General features: G+C 29.9%; 1 protein-coding gene across 6 annotated transcripts in view; it reads left to right on the plus strand.

The window, feature by feature from the left end:
* The first annotated feature begins 1,087 nt into the window (after positions 1 to 1,087).
* LOC142323698 (pyridoxine/pyridoxamine 5'-phosphate oxidase) overlaps positions 1,088 to 27,996 on the plus strand; it is a 48,442-nt gene continuing 21,533 nt past the window's right edge. The window contains exons 1-3 of one of the 6 annotated variants that reach the window (XM_075363806.1): positions 1,088 to 1,326; positions 18,696 to 18,997; positions 26,919 to 27,145. In XM_075363806.1, coding sequence (XP_075219921.1) covers positions 26,934 to 27,145 — 212 coding nt within the window. In that variant the 5' untranslated portion in view covers positions 1,088 to 1,326; positions 18,696 to 18,997; positions 26,919 to 26,933. Of the gene's footprint in view, positions 1,327 to 13,955; positions 14,311 to 18,695; positions 18,998 to 20,960; positions 21,031 to 26,918; positions 27,146 to 27,996 lie in introns of those variants that run through there. The other 5 variants (XM_075363805.1, XM_075363804.1, XM_075363803.1 and 2 more) reach the window with 5 other exon arrangements.

Raw genomic sequence — 27,996 nt, forward strand, 5'->3', positions numbered from 1 at the left:
TATTTAATAATGATGATACGTTTAGTGTTTTTATTAATGCACTTCAAAGCAAAACAGTATGGTTATTTGATCATAACAAGAAAATCTATAATGTAATAAAAATCCACCAATTTTCCTTTATGGCTAACAGAAATATATAAATATAAAATAAATATAATCTAAAGGAACTTGAGATTAAAAAGTTGTGTTAGCAAATTAATGAAAAAATGAAAGTTAGAAAAATGAGACACTAAAGTTCTCTCAAAGTATATGCTCGTAAATTATTATAAAGAATTGAACTATGTACAATGTTAATGAAGTATGGCAACCCTTGTTCGAATAACTAATCGCTGTAATACCTTGGTTAGGTGTAATTACTCAAAAGACATTATCCAGTTGATGAATAAATATTAATAGTAATAAGTTATAATGATCATTACATGTTTAATGTTTTAATTTGAGTTATATTAAATGAAGATTACTTGTTGCAGAATGAGATCTAAATTTAGTACAGTTATTTAAACAAGTAGTCATGACTAATATGTAAAGAAAACTAATAAATACATCTACATTTACACTAGTTATAAAAAGCAGGAACATATCAAAATTATTTGTAATAAATCAATGCGGTATTCTTCTGAAACATTATACTTAGAATTTTTAACTGCAATTCACTTCATTATACTATAAATCCTTAATGTTTTTTCTATAAAAATATTACACTTATTTTTTTCCACAAGTCCTCAACTCTAATAACTAAAACTAGCAATCTCCATATTCTCTTAAATATAGCCCCTACATATAACAGCATTATACAAGAGGCATGGCTGTTTCAGACAAAAGCTGTTAATTAAATGTAGTATAAATATTAAAAATTTTTAACTATCTGTACTTTTAAAAAATATTTAAATAATACTATTTATAATTTTTTCAACTTATTAAACTGATTTTATTATCATTCATTTAATGATGATTATGACCAAGGCTACATTACATTTTCATGTTTTGTATTATAATAGATTGTGTAACAAATGAATAAATAAATAAACATATCACAATGTGATTATTATTCAGTTTATTTTTCACTAAAGTGAATCAGTAATAATAATAGGGATTTATAGATAAAACAATTGGTTTTACTAGTGGTGGAATAATCTGACAACTAACAGTTAGTTTTTATGTTAATGTAACTAAGAGAGTACTGCTCTTTCTGTTCTTATCACTACATAACGACAAATATTTTTATAATTAGAAAAAGATCATACGTTAAATTTTTGTGGTTGACAAAGTAGAATATTTACAACAGTGTTCTAACAAAAAATATACAGAAATAATCAAGGTACAAAGGTAAACTTTCATAAAATTATTAACTTAGATTATAAATTATTTTTGTATTTATAAAATATAAGTATCTTATTATGTATCTCTCTTTAAATAGTTACTTTTATAAGTATTATTAAAATAGGAGCTTAATTTCTGAGAAATTATTAGATTGCCATATATAATGTCTGAATTGCATAATACTGTCAATTAATTGCTTCCAAACTTTTTAGAAATAGAAGTTGAAAAAATAACAGGGAACAATCGAAACTGTTGTTCATAGAAAGGTAACAATAAACAGTGCCACCATAAATTATAATTCTTGTCATCTCTGGTAATACAAAGTAATTATTAATAACAATACGATTAAAAGAGAGTCAAAACTTGCACACAAGAATTTTTAAATGCACATCAAAAAAAATTTCTAAAAAAAAAGTAAAATAATCTTTATAATAATCTAGTCTCTTTTTAGTAAAAAAAAGGTAGACAAAGTAATAAAATTGTAGGAAATATTATCATTAAAAGTTAGTTTATAATAAAAACACACACATTTGCATAAGTGATCATTGTAATTATACGAGGGTTATTTTTTTAGAAGGTCCGATCGGTCACGAAATTAAAAAAAATTTTATTTGTAACAAGTACTTACATAGTTACGCTATTTCTTTACATAGTCACCACTCCCATTTAGACATTTGTCGTAGCGTGGTACCAACTTTCCAATACCCTTGTCATAGAACGGAGCCGCCTGTGTTTTCAGCCATGTTTCTACGCACACAGTTTGCGGTACTGAAGTTTCTCACTCACAATGGTGTAGAGAGCTGACCTTGAAATTTCAGTAAACGAATCACTCAATACAGAAATTGTGAACCGACGATTTTCTCGAATTGCCTCATCCACTCGCTCAACGAAATCATCGGTTGACACTTGCTTCCTTCCCTGACCGCCTTCATCATGAACATCTGTATGTCCTGCTTTAAAGTTCCTACACCATTGTCGCACTCTGCTATCACTCATTGAAGTTTCACCGTACATATTACTTATTCGTCGATGAATTTCAGCTGCATTACACCCCTCAGCCTGAAGAAATCAAATTACCGCATACACTTCACACTTGGCGGGAGATGCTATTGTTGTAGACATGTTTACGTGGTAGCTGCGTGTTCAGAACTAAACGAAGTGACGCGGCGTGATTGAAGGCCATACTAGAGGCGCTGCGCAACACATATGCGCAAAGGTTCATCCGATTTTTGCACGGATTTTTATTTCGTGACCGATCGGACCTTGGTACAAACAATAATAAATAATTGGTACAAACAAACAAATTTTTTAAAACCAAATGCAATGAAAGTATTTATCACAGCTCCTAAAAATAGTACAAAAACTTTCAATGTGGCATACACAGAAATATTTATTAAAAAATAATCACACAATCACAAAGTATAAAAAAATTTTAATGGACTGGGAAGTTTAAAATAATGACAAAAAATTATAACATTTGGAATATTTAAAAATAAATTAATGAAATATTAAACAAAGTTCAAAAATGATGACATGTTCTTAACAAGTTGTTAACACTGAAAAGTGAATAGCATAAAGAAATATTGAATACAATTAACTTCATTACTCTAATTAACAGAACAAGAGAAATATTTCTTTATTGATGTGTACATTCATAACATTATTTTTGTATATATATATATATATATATATAAAAGTATTTTATGCTATATTATTTTATTAAAATATCATGATAAATACAACCTTAAAAGTACTATGATATAAATGAGGGAGTAAAAAAATTTATTTTGTCATACTGTTTTAGCAACTTAATTTGAAGTTATTAGATCCAGCTTTACTCTAATAAAGTCTTTAGTTATTAGGTATTGTCAGCTCAAAGAATCTAGCAAGGTTATACTTGCACCGGTAGAATCAGTAATGGGGAAGAACAGATAAAGTAAATGGAAAAGAGGGAAATTGTAAAAAAGAGCAATATTTCTGTCGACTGTTGCCCCTTTCCATATCAAAATAAAGAAAATATTTCTTTCCCACCCTGTTAAAAACACCCGTGAGAAAGACAGTAGGCTAGTCTTGTCATAACAGATCATCCAAAAATATACTTGTCAAGGGATATTAAAATCCCAAAACAAAAACAATATGACAAGGGTTTAAAGGCTCCTTGCACTTAAACACTTAAAACTAACACACTTAAAACACTTTAAAAAGAACTTGTTAAAAACACTTGAAATATACAAATTATTCCCAACAAAATGTTGTTAAAACTCTCAAATGCTTACAATAATGTCACTCGAACATTAAAAAATCATATTTTCATTACAAAATTTCTAAAAGCTTATAGAAACTATCTCATTCTTTAATGCTATTGCTTAGATTTACCCTTAGGTCATTCTTTTCTGCTTCTTTTTTCTATCTTCCTGAAAGCCTCGATGCCAAACTCCAGGGTGTTGGAGGCCTTAGAGATGGATTCTTCTGATACTCCACAGTAGAACGCAGAGGATCTCCTGCTGCCAGCATCAGATGATACTGGCTCAGTTGGTGCAGTCAGTAGTGCATCAGAGTTGAGGCTCAATGCACTTCTCGCTAAAACGTGTGGAGCGGCAGAAGTGCTCGCCCTCTTGTTTTCAGTACAATATGCTTTCGGAGGCTCTATTATTGGTCTTTCAAGATCCTTTTCTTCTAGCATCTTTATTTCAGGCTTCTAAATGGTAATTTTTATTGATGTGAATTTCAACCGGTGATTTAGTTTGCTCAGGCTTTCACTGAGCTTTCTTCACTTCCTGTTAATTGATCTTGTTGACTGTTGTTCGTGACAATTGATGCAAACAGGTGGGTCCCTGCACAGGTCACCAGGATGAACGGTTCACCACACACACACACACACGCGCACGCACATACACAAATTGTTTCCTTGTACATCGTGCTTCTGTTTGTCCAAATTTTTAGCACCCATAACACTGTAATGGAATTAGACAAAGAGTGAATAGACAAACATCTAATCGATGAAAATCAGTTTTTATCTTCTCCGGACACTGGATTGAATGAACGTCTGCACATGTGATGCGGAAGGTACAACTTCTCTATTGAGCCATGTGTTCAATCTTCGACATGCAGCCAGTACTTGTTGATGAAGCTCTTCAATGATTTCTTCCTCTGTGCAGTTTAGCAGGTTCCTGCACATAACAACACCCTTGCAAGAATTTAAAGTACATTAATTATTATAAAGTATTTCATTAATTAAAATCTTATTTGGCTACAACTCTGGAACCAACGAAAATAAGTACCACTAATGATATATCGTTGAAAAGCTCTCAAAGAAGACTTTTACTACAGTTAAGAAAAAGTCCAAAATCAAAAGTTGGATTTTGTTTTTTTTGGACACTTTTGGTCCAGTCGATTGCAATCAAAAGGAGAGGTGCACAATTAGATGTTACAACAGTCCCAAATACAAAATTTCAACATCCTACGGCTAATGGTTTTTCAGTTATGCGAGATACATACGCACATATGTACGTACAGACGTCACACCGAAACTAGTCAAAATCGATTCAGGGATGGTCAAAATGGATATTTCCGTTGAAATCTGAGAATTGAAATTTTTTGCTATCACAGTACTTTCTTTACTACGTACAAGGAAGTAAAAATAATAATTAAAGAAAAGATTGCAGGTGTGAGGAGAAGAGGAAGAAGGATAGAAATACTGGTTGATTTGAAAGGGAGACAAGGATACTAAAATATAAAAGAAAAGGTTTAGGACAGTCCATCGTGAAGAATGCTGTTTCTTGATAAATGTCAATAGACAGTTCCACTAAAAAAGAATAAATAACATAAAAATTGATCACACTGACAATTAAAGACAAGTTGGTGTCTAGTAGACCTAGCCAGTGTTCTTTATCAGATTTACATTGTATATAATGAGGATAAGGGTATAATAATATCCTAAGTGTAACATAAACTCGTCAGTATTTGTGCAATAAACCAAATTATTTTCACCAATAAAGTACTGAGAAATTTCTTTTTGTCGGCCTCGAAAACCCGAAATTTTTGTATTTTTTTGAAGTAAATTCCAACCTTGCAGTCTTAATCCTAACAGTTCAGCTTGATTTTATGATAAATTTAAATCCTTAACCATGTTAATTCACCTTGTGATGTAAGATGTGGCTTATTGGAAAATAATTCAAAATCAGAATCATTGTTGTCTTCTTCAGTACTGCCTGATTCTTCATCGCTGCTTTCGAAACGTACATTCACAGGTGACTCAGGAACTGGAATAATTTCACTGTGAGGTACAGGCCTGATTGCAGATTGTAATGAAGGAAATTTTACAGTATGTTTACATTTTTTTAAATTCCAGACACACTTGATAAACGAAAGTAACAGTCGGTTACATGATCCTTTGGTTCACGCCAAACCATCGGTACACCAAATGGCAAAGCCTTCCGTGTACCTTTCATCCATCCTCTTAAATATACAGTAAAATTAGTGCATATTATACGTATGAGGATCCCACGTCTTATCCTGATCACCAATTTTACACTGAAAGTAAAAATGATATGTTTTTTTAATTAAAGGTGTAATGTTTATTCTATTTGATTTTACGGTAAACTCACCACATACATAACAAAAAGCATCCACATCATTTATACAATTTCGAGTCATTATAACACTGCACTGTTAACAAACCTAAAACAGCAGTAAGTCTGAACAAAATTAATTCATTCCTAAAGCCAGTGCTTAATGTAAACAACACAGCTGTGTTTTCAGCTACATGTTTTGACCTGCAAAGACATGATTAATCTTATCCATGAAGGCTCACTCTTCAGTATTAGGTATGATGTCATAATATATGACTATGATATGATTTAATTCTTTGTCTAGTATTATTTATTTATAGCTTACAAATTATGTTAACAAAGTTAAACAATAAAAAATGAGCTAAAAAATACAATATAGGAGCTTAAAATGCTCCTATACGTTGAAAAATGAAAAAAAATCCTTTAATTAAAATTTAGAAATTTTTCAAAAATGGTGGGTGATAGAAAGATTCTGAGTTCATATTCGTTTTCAGCATCAAAAAAAAAAACAGATTAAAATCATGTATCGCGTGTTAGGAAACAAAAATTATGTTTATCAGTGAAACTGGTTTTTCTTTAAATTTCTATCAGTTTTTTAGGACAATTTTGAATAGTGAATTTAAATTGTATAGATTAAGAAAAAAAGATATTAAAAAATAGAATAAAAATACTCTTGCTTTATCATAATTACGAAACGAGTTGTTATCTCGTCGGCAAAGATATTTTGTAGTATGATTGTATAATACAATACAGTCAGTGAAAGTAGTTTTACTATTTTTGATGTATTAAATGTTACATTTTATTTATGCATTTAGTTTTATATAAACGTTTAAATCATTAAGAACTATTAAAAACAGTAACAGAACTAATTAAAATCCTCATAAATTAAAAAACAAAAATGTCCGATTTGTTTTTTTTTGTTGTTTTAAAATTCTTATCAAATTAAAAACTTTGATTTTTATGTTATATACATAATAACTATACATAATAAATGTTATATACTTAATAACAACTTTAACAGTTTTTTATTTAGCAGTGGCGTACGGGTATTAGTATAAATCTAGGTATTGGGAATATGGAATTAAAAACTATCTATTTATACCCACCATTAGATAACTCGTTTCTACAAGGTCTAAAATAAAACGTTTTAGACTTTTTTTTTGTACCTTTTCTAATACCCTCAAATCGTGACTAACATTGATTCGCTCATTTTATTTGACCGACGCAGCTTCGATGTTATTCTTTGATGTATAATTATTTTTAAATAACTGTGTAATACGTTATCTGAATAGAACAAATAATCTTTTTTATTTTGTTTAGCCAAACATCGCTGTTTATTAAAAAGGTAAGCAATTGTTTATAATGATTTACTTTAGTTATTTTCAACGTATGTGAGCAAAGAAACACCATTTTTATAAGAAGGGAACCGGTTCTGTTAGCTTACTAACAGGGCTACCTCTACGCTATAGACATTATTGTAAATAATCTACGAACGGTGATATCTTTTATTAAGATTGCATATTGTACTATAATTTTCGTGCTATAAATTACTAATAAATGTTTTAATTGTGAATTATATTTTTTGAGTTTTTTGTCGCAAATTAATATTTTAATTACAGTTGCATTATTTTTTGCCGAATTCAGATAATAAAGGAAGAAGTTCTTAATTCAATCAATGATTTTTCACGTATGCCTCAACCTTAACTTTCAAGGAATCAATCGATTTCTATGATTCTTTTGTCATTTTGTTCTTTTGGTGGACTCGTCGTAAGGATTTACTTACTAGATAACTTAAAAGATGTAAAATCTTATTCAAAAATAAAAATTACATGAACCATATAAATAAATTTTTTTATTATTATTAAGATTGCTTAGTATTGTATTGTAGCGTATTTTTTTCTCCAATGGTTTGAAGCTTGAGAGTGGGAATGTAGAATGAAAATTTTGTATCGTTTGAAAAATGATCGATCATTCCTGTTCGGGATTTACACCCCTAATATATAAATCCTGATATTATTGCGATATTTTCATGCGGAATTTTTAAGAAAATCGATCAGTTAATTTGCATCCACGTACTCTAAATATAAAAAGCAGAGATAAAAGCAGTTTGAAAAACTTTTGTTCTTGGATACTTAAATGAATATACTAGTATAATGTATATTTCTACATTCCACAGAGATCACAGTCACTAGTTTCCTAATGTAGTATACATTAATAATATTCCTTATATTTATTTTTTTTACTTTTATCAAAATACAGGTTTCTCGTTTGCATTAATTTTCTTTTATTGTTTTTTTAAATTTTTTATTATTATTATTACATGGGTAGTATGTGTAAGCATACCATAAACAAACTAAAAAATTAAAAATAAACTTTTTAAACAAAAATAAATTTAAAAAACATACTTAAGAAAATATTTACAAAAAACTAGATAAAATATATATTTTTTTTTAATTTGTCACAGATTTAAAACAAAAAGAATAAAATCATTTCCTTTTCATAACTTTCGTTTTTTTTTTTTTGTAGTGTCAGTTGTTCGAAAAGTTTATTTTGTGTTTTCTTACATGAATATCTATGGACAAAACGACAGTAAATATATAAATAAAACAATTATTCCAAGTAAGATTTTGTTCCTTCTGCAAATTTTTTTGGTAAAATAGTTATTGAAATTAAAAATACGGCTTATTTGTTTTCTTCTTTTTTTTAATTACCAATTAAACTGAATAGTTTATGCAAAACAAAAAACAACTCCCCAAATTTTTTCTACTGATTTTGAAATTTAAAAAAAATGTAATTAATTAGATTAATAACCCAGTCTTTTGCTTTTGAATTTTTTTTAGATTACTGTCATTAACAAATTTTTACAGGCATGTAAATCTCAAAATATATCTGACTCATCTATAATAGGTTTTTTCTAAAACATTCAAAACGGTTTTTAGAAATGGTTAAAACTAGTTCATAAAAAAACCCTCTTTAGAAATATTTCAGCCCAAATCAAAAATACGTGTTTGCTTTTAGTATTATAATCAAATAGTTATAGATGATGTGATATAAGAAACAAGTCGTTCATGAAAATATTACCTCATACCTGGCTTTCTTAGAAAAGTGAAGTTATTTCCCTTTTCATTCTTCTCTAAGTGGTATGTAAATCCACATGCCAAGCTTACTGAAATGCAAGTGATTTTTAATTCAAGTTTTATAATGAAGTAGCTGTATAATTAACGTCATTAATTTCAGAGAAAAAAATGATTAATGATTCTTGTACATCGAGCGGTTTGCTTGTGTTATTCACTAGGACAGATTGTGAAAAACAAATAATTTGCCTCATTTCGTAATAATCATTGCATTATGTACAAAATCTATCTCATCAGTTACCGATGTATAGCTTGTCCAAGCCGAATTGGCATAGATCTGAACAGCATAGTTGTATATCTTGCTGCCTAACGAGCACGGGTTTATAACATTACTCCATTAAAGACAGTATGTATATGGTACGATAATAATTTATTCCAATCAATGAACAAATTCACGTCTTATATTTACTATTAACTTATTTAATCCTGAGTTTATATATTATTAAATTAATAACTTATTTCTTTATTAGATACTGAAATCGATACACGTTATGCAATATTATGCAGAATAATCGACTGTTACTGATTAGTGTCTAAGTCTAAATGTGTTTATTTATAGTTTTATATCTGTATAAAATATCCAAGCCAAACATGCGCAAGACTGATGTTTACTGTTTATGCCACGCTCTTCACCCTTTGTTCTGGGAAGTATAGGCTAATGAGTGGAGCGCGTGCGCCCCACTCTTTAGGCCATTCATCACGCATATGAAAAAATTGGCAAAAACATCAAATTTTTAACTTGAAGCTATGACTTTCACATAATCTTACATATCACCATCAAACCTTGTCGTCAAATCCATTCTGAGATACCGTCCTAAAATTATTTTTTACCTGAGAGTGGTGTTTTAAAGATTTTTTACATCTTTTTTATTTTCTATTATTCAGTGCATTTAATATAAAAGTGGCTTTTAAAAAGATTTTTTTATATATTTTTTTATTTTCTAATTTTTAGTCTTCATAAGTTTATACTTTACAGTTGCGCTAGCGCACAGGTTTGAGCGTATTTAGCGAACAATCGGATCGGTACGTTTTACGGTGGGTGAGTTCAATCAAAACATAGGGCTAAACGATTTTTTTCCCGGATAACCAAGATCCGGTCGATCAAGAGTGTACCCGATGCGTTAAACAATTAGCTCTCGACCAGCTGATACATACGCCGTTTGAATTGTGAAAAGTGGACGAGCGATTGCCGAGATATTACGGCACCGCTTCCCAAATTTTCGAACGCCATCTGGGGTGCACTTGAAAATATTATCATCCAGTGGGTACCACTGAGAGCGGATGAGAATATCGTGCAGGGGTATCGAAAAAAATTTTCAGAGCGTTAGGACCAACCGTTTTCGAAATATATGCGATTTTCGTCTGAAAATTCGGATCCGGTTAAAAAGTATTAAATTTTCCTAAAACTTCGGTCGCGAATTTTAGATCTAAATTTACTGAAACAGAATAGGTTATCTTTCACTAAGAAAATATGCATGTAAACGAGGTTGCATAAGTTCAAGGGGCATTTTTTCTTAACAACTTAGGAGTATCTTAGCGACTTGAAAATGTTGCTAAATTGTGTTGTCATCAGGAGAAAACCTGTATACAAAATTTCAGAGAAAATGGATAAGCGTAAGTGCTTAAAAATTCGACTGAAAGGTTCCGTACCATGAATGTCACACGCATAGTCCAAGAGCGAGTTAATATGCTGTGGATATATATATATATATATATATATATACACTGTCTTCCACAAGTAGCATATTATAGCCTCGTGGTAGCTAGGCAACCATTGACTAGATGAGATCTGTGCCAATTCAGCTTGGACAAGGTATACTGTTCATTTGGTAGACCAGTCTTGGCTGGAACAATGACTGAAAAGTAATGATTTTGTCCTACTATGACAAAGATTTTAATGTTCTCTGTACAAAAGACGAAAGAAAAAAATATTTAATGTGTATTTATGAAAGAGTAATCTATTTTATTTTAGTTTTTCCTTAAGTAACAATCCACAACATAAGATTAAGTAAAAATTATGATATTTACCTGTAATGCTTCAAAAAAGTGGTGTGCTGAGCCCATGCTATTCTTGAGACTTAAACGGACAATATTAGCCCGCCAGGCTGGTCTAGTTGTTAACTCATCATCGCAAATCAGCTGATTTCAAAGTCAAGAGTTCTAAGGTTCAAATCCAGTAATAAACTCTTATATGGATTTGAATACTAGATCGTGGGTACTGGTGTTCTTTGATGATTGGACTTTAATTAACCACACATCTCAGGAATGGTCAACCTGAGACTGTACAAGACTACACTTCATTTACATTCATACTTATCATCCTCTGAAGTAATACCTTACCATGGTTCCAGAGGCTAAACAGAAAGAGAGAGAGAACAAACAGTGCTGAAATGAAACAGAAACTAATTTTACGGCTCACTGCTTTACATTTCACATTTGTATATTATGTTACAGGAATTGATAAAACCACAGCTTTCATGTGAAATAGAGAGCATATAGTACGATATACTGTTGTGATTCACATCTGCTCTTTTTTTGGACCAGTGAAAAATAGTAGCACTGGTTTTTTTTTTACCCCATCATTACCAACAGAAAAGGAAGCAAAACCTATTTTATAGTTAAATTGTTATGAGGTCTTAATACAACTTTATCATCCAGAATATCGCTTTAATTTATTTGTGATAGATAATATTCAAACTGATTTTAAGTTAGATTTGAATTATTCTACAAACTGATGTGTTGGAAAATAGTAACTAAATAACTCATCTTGTTTTTATTTTTTTTTTAAAGAGAAAAAAGCAGTTAATATGTAAAAATAAAAAAAAAATTATGTATAAATTTTTCTATGACACAGTTTTGGTTTAAAATTTATTACTACAAGAAATCTAAACTTATTAATACTATTGTAATAGAAGGTCTTTTCTTCAGCACTTTCTTATTTTTGAGAACTGTAAGCTGGTCTGTTAACAAAACTGCTTATTACGTAAGTTCTGTTTTGACTAGTTCTTTTAATGAGCTAAATTGCCTTGAAATGTCAACATCTATCTAATATTAATATTTAAATTCTAAACTTCACTAAATGCCTTGTAGAGTTTTAAATGATTCCATGTTTGAACATAATTATTAAGTATCAATAAACAAGCTAATAAAGTAAAAAAATAAAAAAACCTTCATCACAAATTTTAATACTAAACTACTTAATTTTATTTAAATTAAATGTTAAATAGGAAAAAAGTAATTTTTTTTTTCATTTATCCCTAATTAATTTTTTTCTGTTTTTATTTTCAAAGCATTAAAACAAATTAAAAAGTGTGTTGTTCATCTAATCATATTTTTCAACAAGAAAAGGAAAAATTGCATTTAAATTAAACTGAAAAAAATATAAAACAATTTTGTAGATAATACCAAATGATAGTTCTTTTAAAAACTGGTTTTTTCTTATTTAATTAGGTCATTTTGATAAAGAATAGATAAGCTATAATAGCAACTAAACATATAAAATCTATTATTTCCTTAAACCTTGTTGTGTAACTACTAAATCACCTACTTTTATACTAAATTTGATTAATTTGTATCAAATCACTCAAATTTAATGGCACATATGATGTGCCAGTCTCTTTTAATTACTAACATTAACTTCCATAAACGGTTGGCATGATCATTAATCAGGTCTTAAGTTGTAATACATTCTACACATAATTCAATTATTGCATTAAAACTTACATATATAGAAATATTGATAGTTATTTAGTATCTATTTTTTACTTATTCTATCTCGCATTAAATTTATCCACATTTTTTATTTATAAGCTCTCACATTATTCCAAGATTTCGAGTGGCAAGATGTTACTTGGAAATGCCTTTGGTCTCTTGCTCTTCTTATTGTTTACTTGAAATTTCAAACCATTCACAGTTCGAAAATCATTCACCAGATGAATTGTCTAAATCTAACTTTAAATACAGATATTGCATTGTACTCAGGTAAACAGAATATTATTAATCTGTGAATAGTCTTCCTATTAATTATAATTATGATATTTCTGTTACACATATAATAATGTGAAATCTCTCAATAACTTATTACATGATAAATTCTCATGAGATGATTAAATCGATTTTGTCTGCAAGCACAATGATTTGCTTTGTGCTTCTAAATAAAGCAATAAGCTTATCATTATCAAAAAATATTTATTATGTTCACATATATTCTTATATGAGATAACATGTTATGAAAAGTCAAAAAGAATTTTCAGTTTACAAAAATAGGCATTAAATTAGGACATCAAATATTGTTTGGTGCTCACAAATATGAATCATGACTGATATTTAATAAATTAAACTTTTTTATTCATCCACAACTTTTATTTATGAAAAAGAAATACCCAAAAATAATAACAACCACCTTTATCAAAGAAACCTTTTTGGTAATTCAGTCTACAGATTACTTCCATTATTATTTGTAATCAGTTACTGACCCATTTCAAAAGTCTTCCCATAAACTTATCTATGATAAATTAAACTATTTGTTTTGTTTTTGACAATAAGTTTTTTAACAAAATTACTTTCAAAATGCTCTAAATCTTCTGATTTATCTATTTATTACTTCATATAATTATTACTTTATTATATGAGCTATGTTTTATATATAATTTTTTAATGATAAATACAACCAATTTTATAATAAAACAACTTAACTTGTTTCAAAATGTTTCACTCATCTTGTGGCCATCATTAAGACTGGTACTGCTGTTCCCATCTGGTATCATTCTTCCCAAACAACTGATATTATAGCCGGAGGTTTTTAATTTTTTTCAATTAGATAGACACATACGTAGAATGTAGTTGAAAAGTTAATACACTTAAGTCTGAATCAAAATTACGATTTATTTATATTTACCGCGAGAAATAACTACAACTAGTACCAGTAACGACCGCATGGATACGTATTTTGTAGGCCAGGTGGACGCAATTATTGCCGGCAAAATTCATCGTTTAGCCGCGAATAGATATTTAGTTTTGAAAAAAATAATAATTCTTATCTAAATGCACAGAGATCTATCCAGTCTTAATATGACAGAACTTTATTTTATAGAAAGTTAGAAAGAACCATTAGGTTGATTTGTCTATTTATAGCTAAAATTTTACATAGGTTATGTACTGTGTCTGCGAAATGTGAAGAACCTGAACATCACTGACATTCGTAAGGAATTTTCTTATTCCGGTCATTTACGCTTTAATAATTCACTTAAGTGATTTATTTAACTAAAGATTTACCATAAAATTAGGTAAGCATGCAAGTAAAATTATAATAGATTTTATTCTGTGTTATATTTAAAATTAAATCCAACTAAGTAATAGTTCAATTATTAAACGCTTCAGAATTTTTAATATCTTTTAATTTTATCATTGATTCTACTAAAGTTCAGTTTTTAATTACAATTTTTGCATCAGTTTTTCTTTTCCTTTACACTTTCTACTGCTTATTAATTTTACATTACAAAACTTAATTATTGAATTACTTAAGTGAAGCACATCTTTGTTTTTTTTTTTTGTAAATTATTCTAACTTTATTTAATATTCTAATTTTAGCCAATTACCTCTTTTTTGTTGATGCAGTAGCTTTATTTTTAATCATTTCAATCCTATGTTTTAATCTTTTGTTTTCTTATTTATATTTTTTTCTCATTTTGTATTCTTATTGTATATTTCATAGTATATATTAATAATAATAATTTAATATTTGGTTCTGGTGTAATTGTATCAGTTTGTATTTTTGATGTATGGATTTTTTTGGTGTTTCTCTAAGTACAGACATGCACAACTATTTTTACATTTCATCACCAAATACGTTTGGCGTAAAATGTAAAACTAAGAATTTCTTAATTGTTATCTACAATGCAAGTAAAAAAAAATCCTCTTGCACTGTTAGTACATAGTAAGAAAAAACATTGTGGAACAATGCAGCCTGGTGCATTTCCAAACATATATACATTGTATCCCCATAAAATGTTTACTACACATTGAATATAATCCAAGCTTTTATTTTGTTTAGTAGTTTTAGTTCCATCAGATACCAGTACGGTAAAAACATGTATGAAAAATGGCGGTAGGTCTACTGTATTTATTGCTGGACCAATGTCCTATTGGAAAATGAATGTAAAATATAAAAACAACTGGTAATTAAATTTCAAGATGAAATGACAAGTTAAGGCCACAGAACAGTGCCAAATTTAATAAAAAGAAATAGAGTAGAAGATTAAGACATCAACAAGCAATGCAGTTGTTATAATAGTTTGCAAACATTGCTGAGATCCCTAACATCTGGAAGATATTGTTCTTAAAATAATAATACATCTTTATTTGTACTACTTTTTGAGTGTAAATTTTTTGAGAGTAGAAAAGTAGAGATCCAGTGGTGAACTCATCATTTTTTAATATTTACAGCCATTGAAAGAAAAATAATTTCATTTAATGCCTATGTTTTAGTAAATTAATAATTTGTTATGTTAATCTTATTTATATTGTTTAATAATTTTTATTATACTAATAGTACCATTTAATGAAAGTATGAGAGGCTACACTTTCCACAGAGATTAGCATTTGAAATTTAAAATCTTTATTGTTACTTGTTACATTTTGATTAAAGTAAAAATGAAAATAAATTGAGCTCACATTAAATTATTTTATTGGTACAATTCATATTAATTACAATGTATTACCTAGCATATAAATAATGAGAACATTCATCCCAAGGACACCTTATTTAGGATATGTTAACATGTAAATTTACCTTAGGAAGCTTGAAAGAAAAAAATATACAACTTCGGCCGACTATAATACACAAAAAAAGATTAGTGATAAATTCTGGTTTTTCTTCTTCCAAAACACATTTACAAAAACAAACTTATACAAAATACGTAAACAAAACACTACAATTATTAAATCTCACCCCAATCTAAATAAATTTCTTTTAGGAAGTGAAAAATTATTGTAGTCAATATGTTTTTAAATTTTTCTATTACAAAATATGCAAACATTATTAAAGGTATAAAACCCAAACAATCTTTTCATTTAATTGTTTAATTTTTTCTTATTTGATTGGAATCTATGCAAGATTTTTTTTTTTTAATTTATGTAGATTCATTTTTATCATTTATAGGTGGTCAGTCATATGGATGTTATTAATTTTAGAAAATCTCATTAATGTTGAAGCTGTTGTGTTATTGTTTATGTTATTTTTACTTTTCCAGCTATAGCTATATTGCTGTTTCAGTAGCATAGCAACATAGGAAAAGTATAGCAATCAACCAAAATTTTGAGTATCAGATTTTTGCAAAAGTTTACACTTCAATACTTTGCTTAATCCACAAACATGCAAAAGATTAAAGAAATTCCAAAAAAAATTAATGTATCTCTTTGTACTAGTCTGTATATCAATTAATATCTCCACAATAGTTCAATGTAAATTCTTCAAAAATGGCTTAAAGATCTCTAAATATATGGAACATTGATGGAATTACGTTTTGGACAAAGTTAAAAAAGGAATAAGTGTAGTTTTTGTCATTTTTAATTTTCTACTTTTTGTGTATGGTTATAGAAAATAGAGCTTTAGTACAATGAAACTTATTAAATTTTAAAAATTATTAAGTTTTAAGTTGACTGGATATAGGAATTGGGGGATATTGAACATTATTTCTTAACAGTTTTTGCCTCAAATCTTGAAAACCTGTTTACCAAAAACATTGAAATTTGATACAAATATTTGGCTATATATATATATACCCCACATAGGACTAGAAGGCATCAGTGTACCCTAAACATTAAACTACAATTCCTTTTTTAACCTTGTTGAATAACAAATAACATTGCACTTAATTGGATCAACTTATTGAAGTAAGTAATTACTCCAAATAAATTTTTAACCTCAAAAAATACAAGGGTAAATGGGACCTGTACCTTACAATTTTTTTAAACTTCTGTTTTCAGAATTGAAAATCCAGTTATATCTAGTATTAATAGAGATGATTGGGAACTTTATGAAAAAACAGACTCCGAAGGGACCGAAATAAAAGAATTAAAATTTGTTTTTGAAATTTTTCTAATTCCTTATCCATTTTTCAAGTTGTGGCTATTAAAAATGTCATATGTGGTAGCTGTTGAGCAAGGAGGTCAAAAAGGACCGATAATTTTTTCCAATTATATTTTTAATTCTTAAGTATAATTTTTAAGATAAAAACATTATTTGATCAACAGGATCAAATTAGACCCAAATTGTTTTACTAGATATTTTGATCGTTTTTGTGTCAAATTGACATGCAGTTGTAAAAAAGATCAACCTGATCAGGTTTTATTGGTCAAACCAATAAAAAGACTATTTTCATTACCAATAATAATAATTATAATGATTAATCTACTTATATTTAATAACGTATATTCACAATTTTTATTTAATAAAATTCTTAACTTCATGGCAGTAAATACTGCTTGATTTTTTCATTCATATAAATCAAATAATAATTACAATTTTCATTTAAAATTAAATAAATTTTACTTAACAACTTATTTTATTGTACTATCTCTTATTTTAAAATTTTGTTGAACATAAGGGACAACGCTGGGAAAATTTTGCAATCCTTTGTTGTTTTTTGTTTTTATTTTTACTATTCTCAACTAGTTTTTATGAGTAGCAAATTAGCTCAATATTTTTGGGTGGGGTGATGGTATGATTTGGCATAATCACTTTTTAATTTTATCATGTAGTTATTTAATAATAATGTTCAATTTTCTGTTGAAGCCATTATTTTGATTATTTGATCTAATGATTGAAAACAAGTTATGCTGTTTATTAATTTACTAATTTAAGCTCTATTTAAACTTTGAATCATCTGAATTTATTTTATATAAATAACTTTCTTTTTGTATCATGTTATTATTATGAAGTTTGGGAAAATTATTAAATATTTTATCATTTTCCTTATTAAAATTCAATTTTTATTTTACACACACACACACACACACACACACACACAAAGGATGTCCCATATTGGTGTTGTTCAAACTTAAGGGATTGATTCGGGAACATCAAAATAAACAAAAATATTCACATGGATAAATGTCCTATCTCGCTTCATTTTTTCTCTCTACCATTTTGTGTTTTTCAATAAAAATTTATATCTTAAGAAAGGATCAAGATATTTTAATAAAATTTGGTGTACTTGTACCCGACAGAATAATAAGTTTGAAAATTCCAAAATGGAGGCCATATATTATTTTTTAATCGTTTATAGCTCTGTAATTATTAGTTTTATGGAATTATTTTATTAGATAAAATGTTAAACCTTTATTGTGAACAAAATGACACCTATTTATTCAAATCAATTGATAAACAAGTAAGATATGGCTAAAATTGTTAAAGTAGATAACAGTAGCAAAAATTATGCAGTCTGATACTTTTGTGCCTTCTGTGTATATATATATAAATTTATGAACATTTTATGTATATATGTTTATCCAAATTGACCAAGCTATTCCAATTTATTGATTTATATAACTTTTCCATTTGTTTAAGTTATCATATATTTACTATTGATAGATTTTATTTTAATTAAATATTATTTCTTACCATTTATTGTCATGATATCTATTGTTTACTTATTAAATTTATTTATAGATGTACATTCAATAAAGGAAATAAAACTTATGTATAAACAGTGGAAAACTTTCTTTTACATATGCTTGTAAATCATAATTGAATAACTCTTATTTCAACGATAGTCAACTAATTCAAAAGACTGCTGCACTCTTATCATAACAGACTTTAAAAATAAATATATTTTAATTTTGACAATATTCAGTTGAGTTGCAGTAAAAACTTATTTCTTGCGTATTTTAATTTTACTAACTCTGATAAGAATACCCTTCAAAAGTGTTGAGATAACAGGCAACACTGAACATATAAATATCAACTAAAAGGTAAAATAGATGTGTGGTAACATTCTTTAAAAAAAAAAAAATAATAAATAATTATTTAATAATTATATTTGTTTATAGGAACAGCTTTTTTATTCCAAATTGTATATTGGAATGTTAGATGGTTTATAACCATCTAACATATTAGTAGTTGTATAATGGTAGCATGGATTTTAAACAGTGACAATGTTGGTCTTTATACATCTAACAAAGGAATGAAGATTATTTCATTTTATTTTGAATTTATAACAAACTTTAATACAATAAATAAATTGAATTCTTTACCATCAGTATATAATTCTGATCAGTACATAATATTATATAGATCACATATCATTATAGGAAAAATTATAAATATGTTATTGAAAACTATTTTGAACACATTAATGTACATGATGAATGAGAACTAGAAAGCAAAGATTTAAAAAATATGTTTAATCTATTTAAAAATTCATCGACAGGAATATTTTTTCTAAAATAGAATTTTTCAATCGTGTTTTAAATAAAATGGTGGGAAGATTTTTTAAATGGTTCAGTAATTTGTTAAAGCATAATAAGACCCATTAATATGTAAACCAAAGTATCATGTTAAGTTATGCAAAGACAGTTTCATAGTCTGGTTTGGTGATGGTAATATTATCTTTTAAGAATAAGTGACTATTCTTTTTAGAAAAGATTGCACATTCATAAATACAAACACAAATCTTCACCTTATAAAAAAGAAGAATAATGTTCTAAATGGCACCAATTAATATCATTAATTTGGTCATGATGAATAGTATGGATATCTATAGTATAATCACTGCAAATTATTTTACCACAGAATCTAAAATATTTTATCATTCTTTTTTCCATTTGCAACAAGAACAACAAGTTCTAACTGTTTTTTTTTTTTTTTTGTAATTATCTCTAGTGGCAAAACCTGTGGTTAATCTTCCTGACCAAACATTTTTTTAATGAAAGATTTAAGTTATCTATGACTATGTGGATCAGTAGCCAGTTTTATTCTCTACCACTGCTTACATAGTTGTGTGTGATGAATAAGCATAAAATCTAATATTGGCAAAGTTATTTTCACAAGCATGTATGTTAATGTTAACAAATATTAATAATGTCTTCATGATTTATTTTATATCTATTTGAAAAAGGGCATAAAACGCTTTCCTAGTTTGCTTTTCAGCAATAAATTGTTGACAAAACATTGTATTTTTACTAGTACCATAAGTTGTGTAAAAAAAATCTATATTTTATTATTGGTATTATAATTTCACAGAAATAAAATTGTCTATTGTCTATTAATGCTTGTTCAAGGATATCGAATTGAAAAAAAAAATTACCGAGCAGCAATCGCCAAATACAAACATCATTCTTGCTATTTAGTGCTCAACATGTGTGTCAAATTTTTATCGTAGCGGTTCTTATTTTTATCTACTCCTCCTTTTTTTCATGCATTCATCTTATTTTGCTGTAACATTACTCTTTTCTCTGAAAAAAATAATAAATGACAAGAACAGATCCAGTTTTTAACTAAGTAATTTAACAGTCCCTGAAAACAAACATAAGCCAGCATAATTTATTGTACAGTTTAAAGTTTGTTGACAAAATAATTCATTTTTTTATCCTAAGTAATGTAAAGCCTAAAAAGACATGGCAATATATATTCTTTTATTTATTTAAAACATTTATATAATCATCATTTATTTTGAGGTAATTAATATTCTACTTTACTAGTTTACTAGTAAACTTTACTAGTTCACTAGTTATCAGTTTCTAATATAATTATCATTCCGTTCAAAACAAAAGGAGCAGAAATTCAGGGACATTTTTTCTCATTTTCTTCTTTAATGCAAAGCATTATCTTCCATTTATATGATATATTTATTTGTTAATGTATCTACCAAATTGTTATTTGTTGTTAATTCTTTCTTATGTATATAACCTTTAAAAAATATTATATAACTTTAGACTTATTCATAGTACAAAATATAAGAGATCAGACATATGTTAAGGTAAAAATTAATATGTTAATTTTCCAGGTAATTGTGTTTATATATCATATTTTTTCTTAGGTATTATTTTGTTATGCATGAGTGATTAATTTGTATATTCACAGTTAATATGTGTGTTTTAGAGTAAATTCATTAATTAAGAATTTTTAGATTTAATTTTAAATACTTCTTTGTACATTACAATATAAGTATGAGCTTAAGTCACACAAATACAATCTTAATGGTATGTCTTTTATATACATTAAAATGTTTTAAATTTCTTTTGCAAAGACGTTCAGGGATGGAGATACGTATGATCACTTTTATGGACTAGGTAGCAGTGTTACTGAGGGTGATTAACGAAGTAATTAAAATCATTTTGACAGGCTCTAAAGACTTAAAAGAAGCATAAGAAGTATATAAAAGCATTAACTAAAATTCACAATTAATTTGACACTTCTAAATACATATTACACAACCTTAATATTATTAACATTATTATACTAGTTTTTTGTGGAAAGTAATTCAAAATGCACTATTGTTTAAATAAGTGATGAAAATTTTTTACTCTCTTTTCCTCTATTTAGAAGTTTCTGTGTTAATTTAGTCTCATGTGTAAGAGATTTAACTAAAATAAATATTTGCTCTGTTTCTCATAAATTATGATCTTTGATACTTTCAATTTTTCAAGGTTGAAAATGTTCCATAAATAACCATTTTAACCATAGTGTATGTGTATACATATATACAGAGTGTCCAATGAGATAATAAATTTCAGAAATGGATTCTACTGGTTAAAATTTTGAAAAAATTTCAAAAAACATAGGCATAGGAACATTGAACATATTTTGTTTTTCAGCTATGTTTACTGAAAGATTTTTCCAAACATGTACTATAAATTTTAATTAATACCATACTATATTTCTATGGACACCAATTTTATGGCCTCTTAAAATTTGCAAATGTAGGCACTAATTCTGTAGTTCTGTAGTAATTTGACATGAAGAATTAAAAAAATTGGACTATTATGCTATTATTAGGACATTAGGCTATTATGCTACATGCTGCACCTGTCTGGGCTCATTATTTGGGTTTTAGGTGTTACATGAACATTTTGCTGCTGGCCCAGCAACTCTTCTTGCTAGCTGTTTTAGGCAGTTATAGAACAGTTTTGCAGGAGGCTGTCTGTGTTATAGCCAAAGTCAAACCAATAGATATCATAGCTAATGAGCGTAAGGAACGCTGCATTTCCAAGGTAAATAACCTATTGACACCAGAATGAAAGCAGGAGATTGAAGACCGGGGGGCCTTGCGTCTTGGCAGGTCAGGTGGGATGATCCCCCACAGGTCACTACACACATAGTATATTTCCTATATTTTCCGATTTAGGTGCGATTAGATGGGTTCCCCCAATCGGTATATCACACAGTTTCTCTCCGGGCATGTTGCCTTTCAGGCAAGTTTGGCTATGTTTCGTTTGATGGATTCAAGTCAATACCCGGATTGTGGGACTGATGATACAGTGGACCACATCCTCTATATCTGTCTCCGATATGAGGCCGAACGTTCACAAGCTGTTAGGGAACTTGAGTGAATACATTACTTTCTGGATCTCCGTATTAACTGGATTATCAGCGAGAAGTGGTCTGTAGCGGCTGGTTTTCTTCGCGCCCCAATGGTGTATAGGTCTGCAGAGGTAGTTTAAATGAGTTATTTGATCATGGTAGGATCCCGGGTGGCTAGGGTTCCGGCCTAGGTATTGGATTGGTTGGTAAGCGCATTGGCATATCGTGGCATGGTTATGTTGGTATTGTTTGTGATTCGATTTTGGGCTCCCGCTGGCTGCGCTGCCGGAATAGTGGAAGCACGTGCGACCGGTGGCGTGGCTTCGTTCCGTCGATGGCAGTCCCTGATTGTGACTTTGTAATGCCGCGTGAGACTCCATGATGTGACCAGGTGGGAGTGCGGGGTTTGTCCCCGGCTCCTGCGCGAACCGGAATGAGGTTACGTTCCCCTTGTTAGGTGACCTAATTTGGTCGACTTATTTGGGCCTGAATTTCTATGTTGCGTAAAACACAATTTTGATTGGTATGAATGTAGCACTGATTTAATTTACAACTCGTTCGTTTTTTGAGGCGTTCACAGTCACGAACGGTGTTGTCAAATTTGGACTAGGCGCGGGGGACGCGGTCTCGGTTAGTTAGTTTGAGGGAATCATGTTAGGTTGGATGTAGAGATGTACGTTTGAGGCCTACGTAAAGGCAAAATTTGATTTGTATTTTACTGGTGCAAATGTCTGCCGAGGCATTTACAACGGTGGCATCCTGATCGAAGCCTGGCTGATGACTGTGAGATCTAATCAGTTAGAGGATCTAAAGACGACCTCCGGTAAAGCCCCTCAGGGCTCGGAACGGAAGGGGTGCTGTGGCAACCAATAACATCACAAGGTGGGTGTCTTCCCCCCTACGGGGTTGGGGTGTGTGATGGTTAGAACCAGCGAGGTGGAATATGCCCTGGGAATGTTCCTGGACATTTACAGGGCATTTAACAATCTGTGGTGATCCTGCGCCATCTATCAACTTTAGAAGAGAAAATGTATTGTGAGTGTTCTGTGATGGTTAGGTTTCAAGTAACTACATTTCAGGAATGGTCGACCTGAGACAATTCAAGACTACACTTCACTTACATTCATACATGTCATCCTCACTCATCCTCTGAAGTAATACCTTACAGTGGTTCCAGAGGCTAAACAAAAAAAAGAGAGAGCCATGAGGTAGGCAAGACACTGTTTAAGGGTTGTCCCTAAGACAGCGTGTTGGGGGTCCTTTGTTGTTGGTGGTGAAGTTTGATTCTCTTCTGCGGCTGAAGTTGCCCAGCGGGTGTCGCATTATAGCATATGCTGACGATGGGATCTTGCTGGTCGAAGGTTGCTCACGGAGGGAAGTTGAGCTCCGAGCCAGTCAGGCTTGCAGGATACTTGAGCTGTGGGGTCATTAACCTAAGACAATGTTCAGAGAAGACCACGATGATGCTTCTCAAAGGCCGTTTGGCAGTGAGTCGGCGGGTCTGTGTTTCGATGACAGACCAGCGTATAAAGTATGTTCAGGTTCAAAACTACCTCAGAGTGTGATGAAAAATTTCTCCTTAAGAAGCACCTTCAATATGTCGCGGAGAAGGCCTGTAGTGCCTCCTTTGGTATTTGACATGTGGTCAATCCTGATTGAGATTTTAATTTCTAGAATATGAGTATCCTGTATAAGAGCATGTGCGAGGCTATTATCCTACATGCAGCGCCTGTTTGGGTGGATAGGCTAAAATTTAAAAGCTATCGAGATATTTTATTGAGGGCTCAACGCTTTATGTTGTTAACGGTAATGGGTGGTTACCGTAAAATTTCACTGGAGGCGATCTTGGTGATTGCAGGCGTGAAACCAATAGATTTGACTATGTCAGAGAAGCAACAGCATTATGTTGCAAAGAAGTTCGGTTAGCCAACTTCAGAGAAAATTCGAGAGATTGAATAACATGGCGATGCCCTGTGACAGGCCAGATAGGATGAGGCAGAGGGTGGGCGTTATATTCATGATCTCTTCCCAAATGTTGTTGGTTTGCAGGACACCTCTTGGGTACACCCTAATAAGTACGTGACGCAATTTCTTTCTGGCCCTAGTGCTTTTAGGGACAGACTGCAGAAATTCGGCGTGGTACACTCTGGAATGTGTCCACAATCTGGACAACTAGATGACGCTTACCATGTGTTATATAAGTGTGCGAAATACGAGCTGATGCGCACACAGATTGTTTGTCGGCTCAATATTATCGGGTCGGCGTTAGATCTCCATGCTAATTGGAGTTACTCCAATTAGCATGAATGGGCGATTGTGGAAAATGTTATAACTTATCATGCAAAGGAAAGGATGTGTTTTGTTTATGAGTTCATGATTGTTAGTAGTACACCAATGGGAATGTCATTTGTGGCATTTGCATCAGTTACATTCTGGCTGAGGCTAGACTGAAGGATGTCACTCACCAGGTTGGTCTACTGGTGAACACTTCTTCCCAAATCAGCTGATTTGGAAGTCGAGAGTTCCAGCGTTCAAGTTTTAGTAAAGGCAGTTATTTTATATGGATTTGAATACTAGATCATGGATACTGGTGTTCTTTGGTGGTTGGGTTTCAATTAACCATACATCTAACTAAGGAATGGTCAAACTGAGTCTGTACAAGACTAAACTTCATTTACATTCATACATATCATCCTCTGAAGTAATACCTGAATGGTAATTCCTGGAGGCTAAACAGGAAAAAGAGAGACTGAAAGATGTCAATGCCAAGGTATTAAAATGACCTTCATAATGATCGTAAGGGCTAGGTACAGATTAGGTGGCGTGGTGACCAAAACCGTCATATAAAGGATGTCTCTGCCTGAAGGGTCAGAATGTATTGTTGTTATAATTATTCAATTTTTTTTATATAAAACTTAATTAACAGCTGTTAAAAAACAATTATTTTTTTGTTTGGAACAAATTAACTGTTAAATTGTAATTATAAAACTGTATTGTATCGCATCGTAGAGAGTAACATGATAACGTTGACTGAAATACTTTTTTTCACTGAACAGAATAATTGTGTGAAGCATTACAAATGATGTTATCATTATTAAACATCAATAACCAATACCCAACAAAATTTTTAATTGCTTATCATCGGCATGCCACAACGCCAGACAAGTGATAGCTTACAATCCTTTATTATATGCATACAGCAATAATTGCACTTGCACATGGGAGTGACAAATGACTCAGCCTAATTTACTGAGATATTACTTACACATACTGAGTTCATACTTATGCATGGTTTTGTGAGACAATGTTTATATTAACTGGATCACATATCTTAACTGTAAACTTCACCTCGATAAATAGTTAAAGAAAATACCTCCCAATGGTCAGTCTACGACTTGACAAGGCTAACTGGTAAACCTTACTTATGCTTAGACTTGTAGTATGATAGTTTTACTTCAAATTAATAAAATAATTATTTGTGAAATTTAAACATAGGTAACCCCATAAATGCTCGTTTATTCTCACTGGTCTAATTTTTTAACATTTGTGTCAAACACAAAAAATGAATATGAATTTTAAAATTCATTGATATGAATTTTCTTTTTTGCAGATGTGTAATTTACATATTTTAACATAAATTCATTAATAGTCCCATTTCTGATTATCTCAGTTCATTAACCTGAATCTTTCAAGATAAAATTCACATAACCTTAATTAAATATCTTAGAAGCACAAATGAGTGGAAACAGTGTGAATAGAGAAACAAAGATTAAGTGAAATAAATGGGTAAATTTAACTGTATAAATAAAGATTAAATCTAACTGTTTAAAGTGACACAATAACGTATTGCTTTAAATTAAGAATTGGTGTGATATAATACTGTTTGTTTGATACTGTGCAATCAAAATATTTAGTATCAGTTTTTTATTTATTTATTTTTTTAATGTAAAATTCATTAGTCACAGTTGGTATGTTTAATACACCAATTTCCATTAACCGTAATTTTTTTTAAAATGATAAAATTCATTTTAAAATGATTTCCTTTGAATGGTTTATTATTTACTTTAAAATATTTCCAGGGTGTTATTTTTTCTCCGACATATTTAAAGTTTTCAGTTATGTTATTTTACCATAGTTTTTAAAGATTTTGGTTACAGACTTTTATTTTATTATAAAATTGATTTTATTTATGCTTTCATATGTTATACATACTATACTGTATAAAATCCCAAATTATCATCGTTATTATTTATTTAATATTGCTCTCTGAGGTTATAATTTATATTTTTGTCTTTTTAAATGTAATTTTTGTGAAATTTTCATTGTTTTTATGTTTATTACATTATATTTATATTGTTAATTTATTTACAGAAAAAACAATAAACAATGTGCAGTAAAATAGAAAGTGAAACTGATATTGGTAAAGTAGATGGTGATAAGGTGTACACTCAAAATGATGACCTTCAATCAGGATTAGCTTACATAGATGTTAAAGAATATGATTATGATCCAATAAAATTGTTCAAATCATGGTTTGAGGAAGCTAAGGGATCTGATTTAGTTATGCCCAATGCTGCTTGTTTAGCTACTGCTTCAAGGCATGTTATTTATTATTTATTTTTTTTTAAATGAATAATTCAAGTGTTTTTGAGAAATTACTGTATTCTCATCTTATCTCATTTAATCTATATTTTTTAACTCTTCTTTTAATTTATTTATTTTTCCCCTTAATTTATTTAGTACATTGCACACTTTGGGAGGCTCAAACATTTATGTCAAACACTTTCAAAATATTTTTTTTTCAGAATGTGTAATTTACATATTTTAACAATAATTCTAAAATAATTGTACTCCATTCCCTGTTATTCTCCGTTCATTAACCTGAATCTTTCAAAATAAAATCCATATAAGCTTAAATAAATATCATAGATATGTGAAGGTCCTGATTTTGATAAGCATGCTACTGATGTATGAGGAATCTGTATAATCTGACCTAGTACTATGAGTTGTTGCTAGTCCTCTGCGGTGTCGGAATAACATCCATTGTGCAATTCATATTGACATTTGAAGTTGTAGGGTTAGTAATATTTATCACTCGAGACAAATAGAAAGGGTGGTTTCAGGTATTGAATGAGCTCTGCTCTGCCTGAATTGCATCTCCTCTCAGGCGAACTGTTTAAAAATGGAGTTGCTACTCACAGGCCGAACCTGGGTTTCCGCACTTTAATAGTAGGTTGTCAAGTTGAATCATATCCCTGTAATTGATTGCTCTTGTAGATACCAATATGCCTTTAGTGGTGTTAATTGAAGCCAAGAAACTTCCCTCTAGCCAGCCTCCATGGCACGAGTGGTAGCATCTCAGCCTTTACCTGGAGGTCCCAGATTCGAATCCTGGTCATTTTCACATACACTACAAATCATTCATCTCATCCTCTGAACCAATACCTAA

The sequence above is a fragment of the Lycorma delicatula genome, chromosome 4, assembly GCF_047948215.1.
Source record: "Lycorma delicatula isolate Av1 chromosome 4, ASM4794821v1, whole genome shotgun sequence".
In the NCBI taxonomy this organism is placed as follows: Eukaryota; Metazoa; Arthropoda; class Insecta; order Hemiptera; family Fulgoridae; genus Lycorma; species Lycorma delicatula.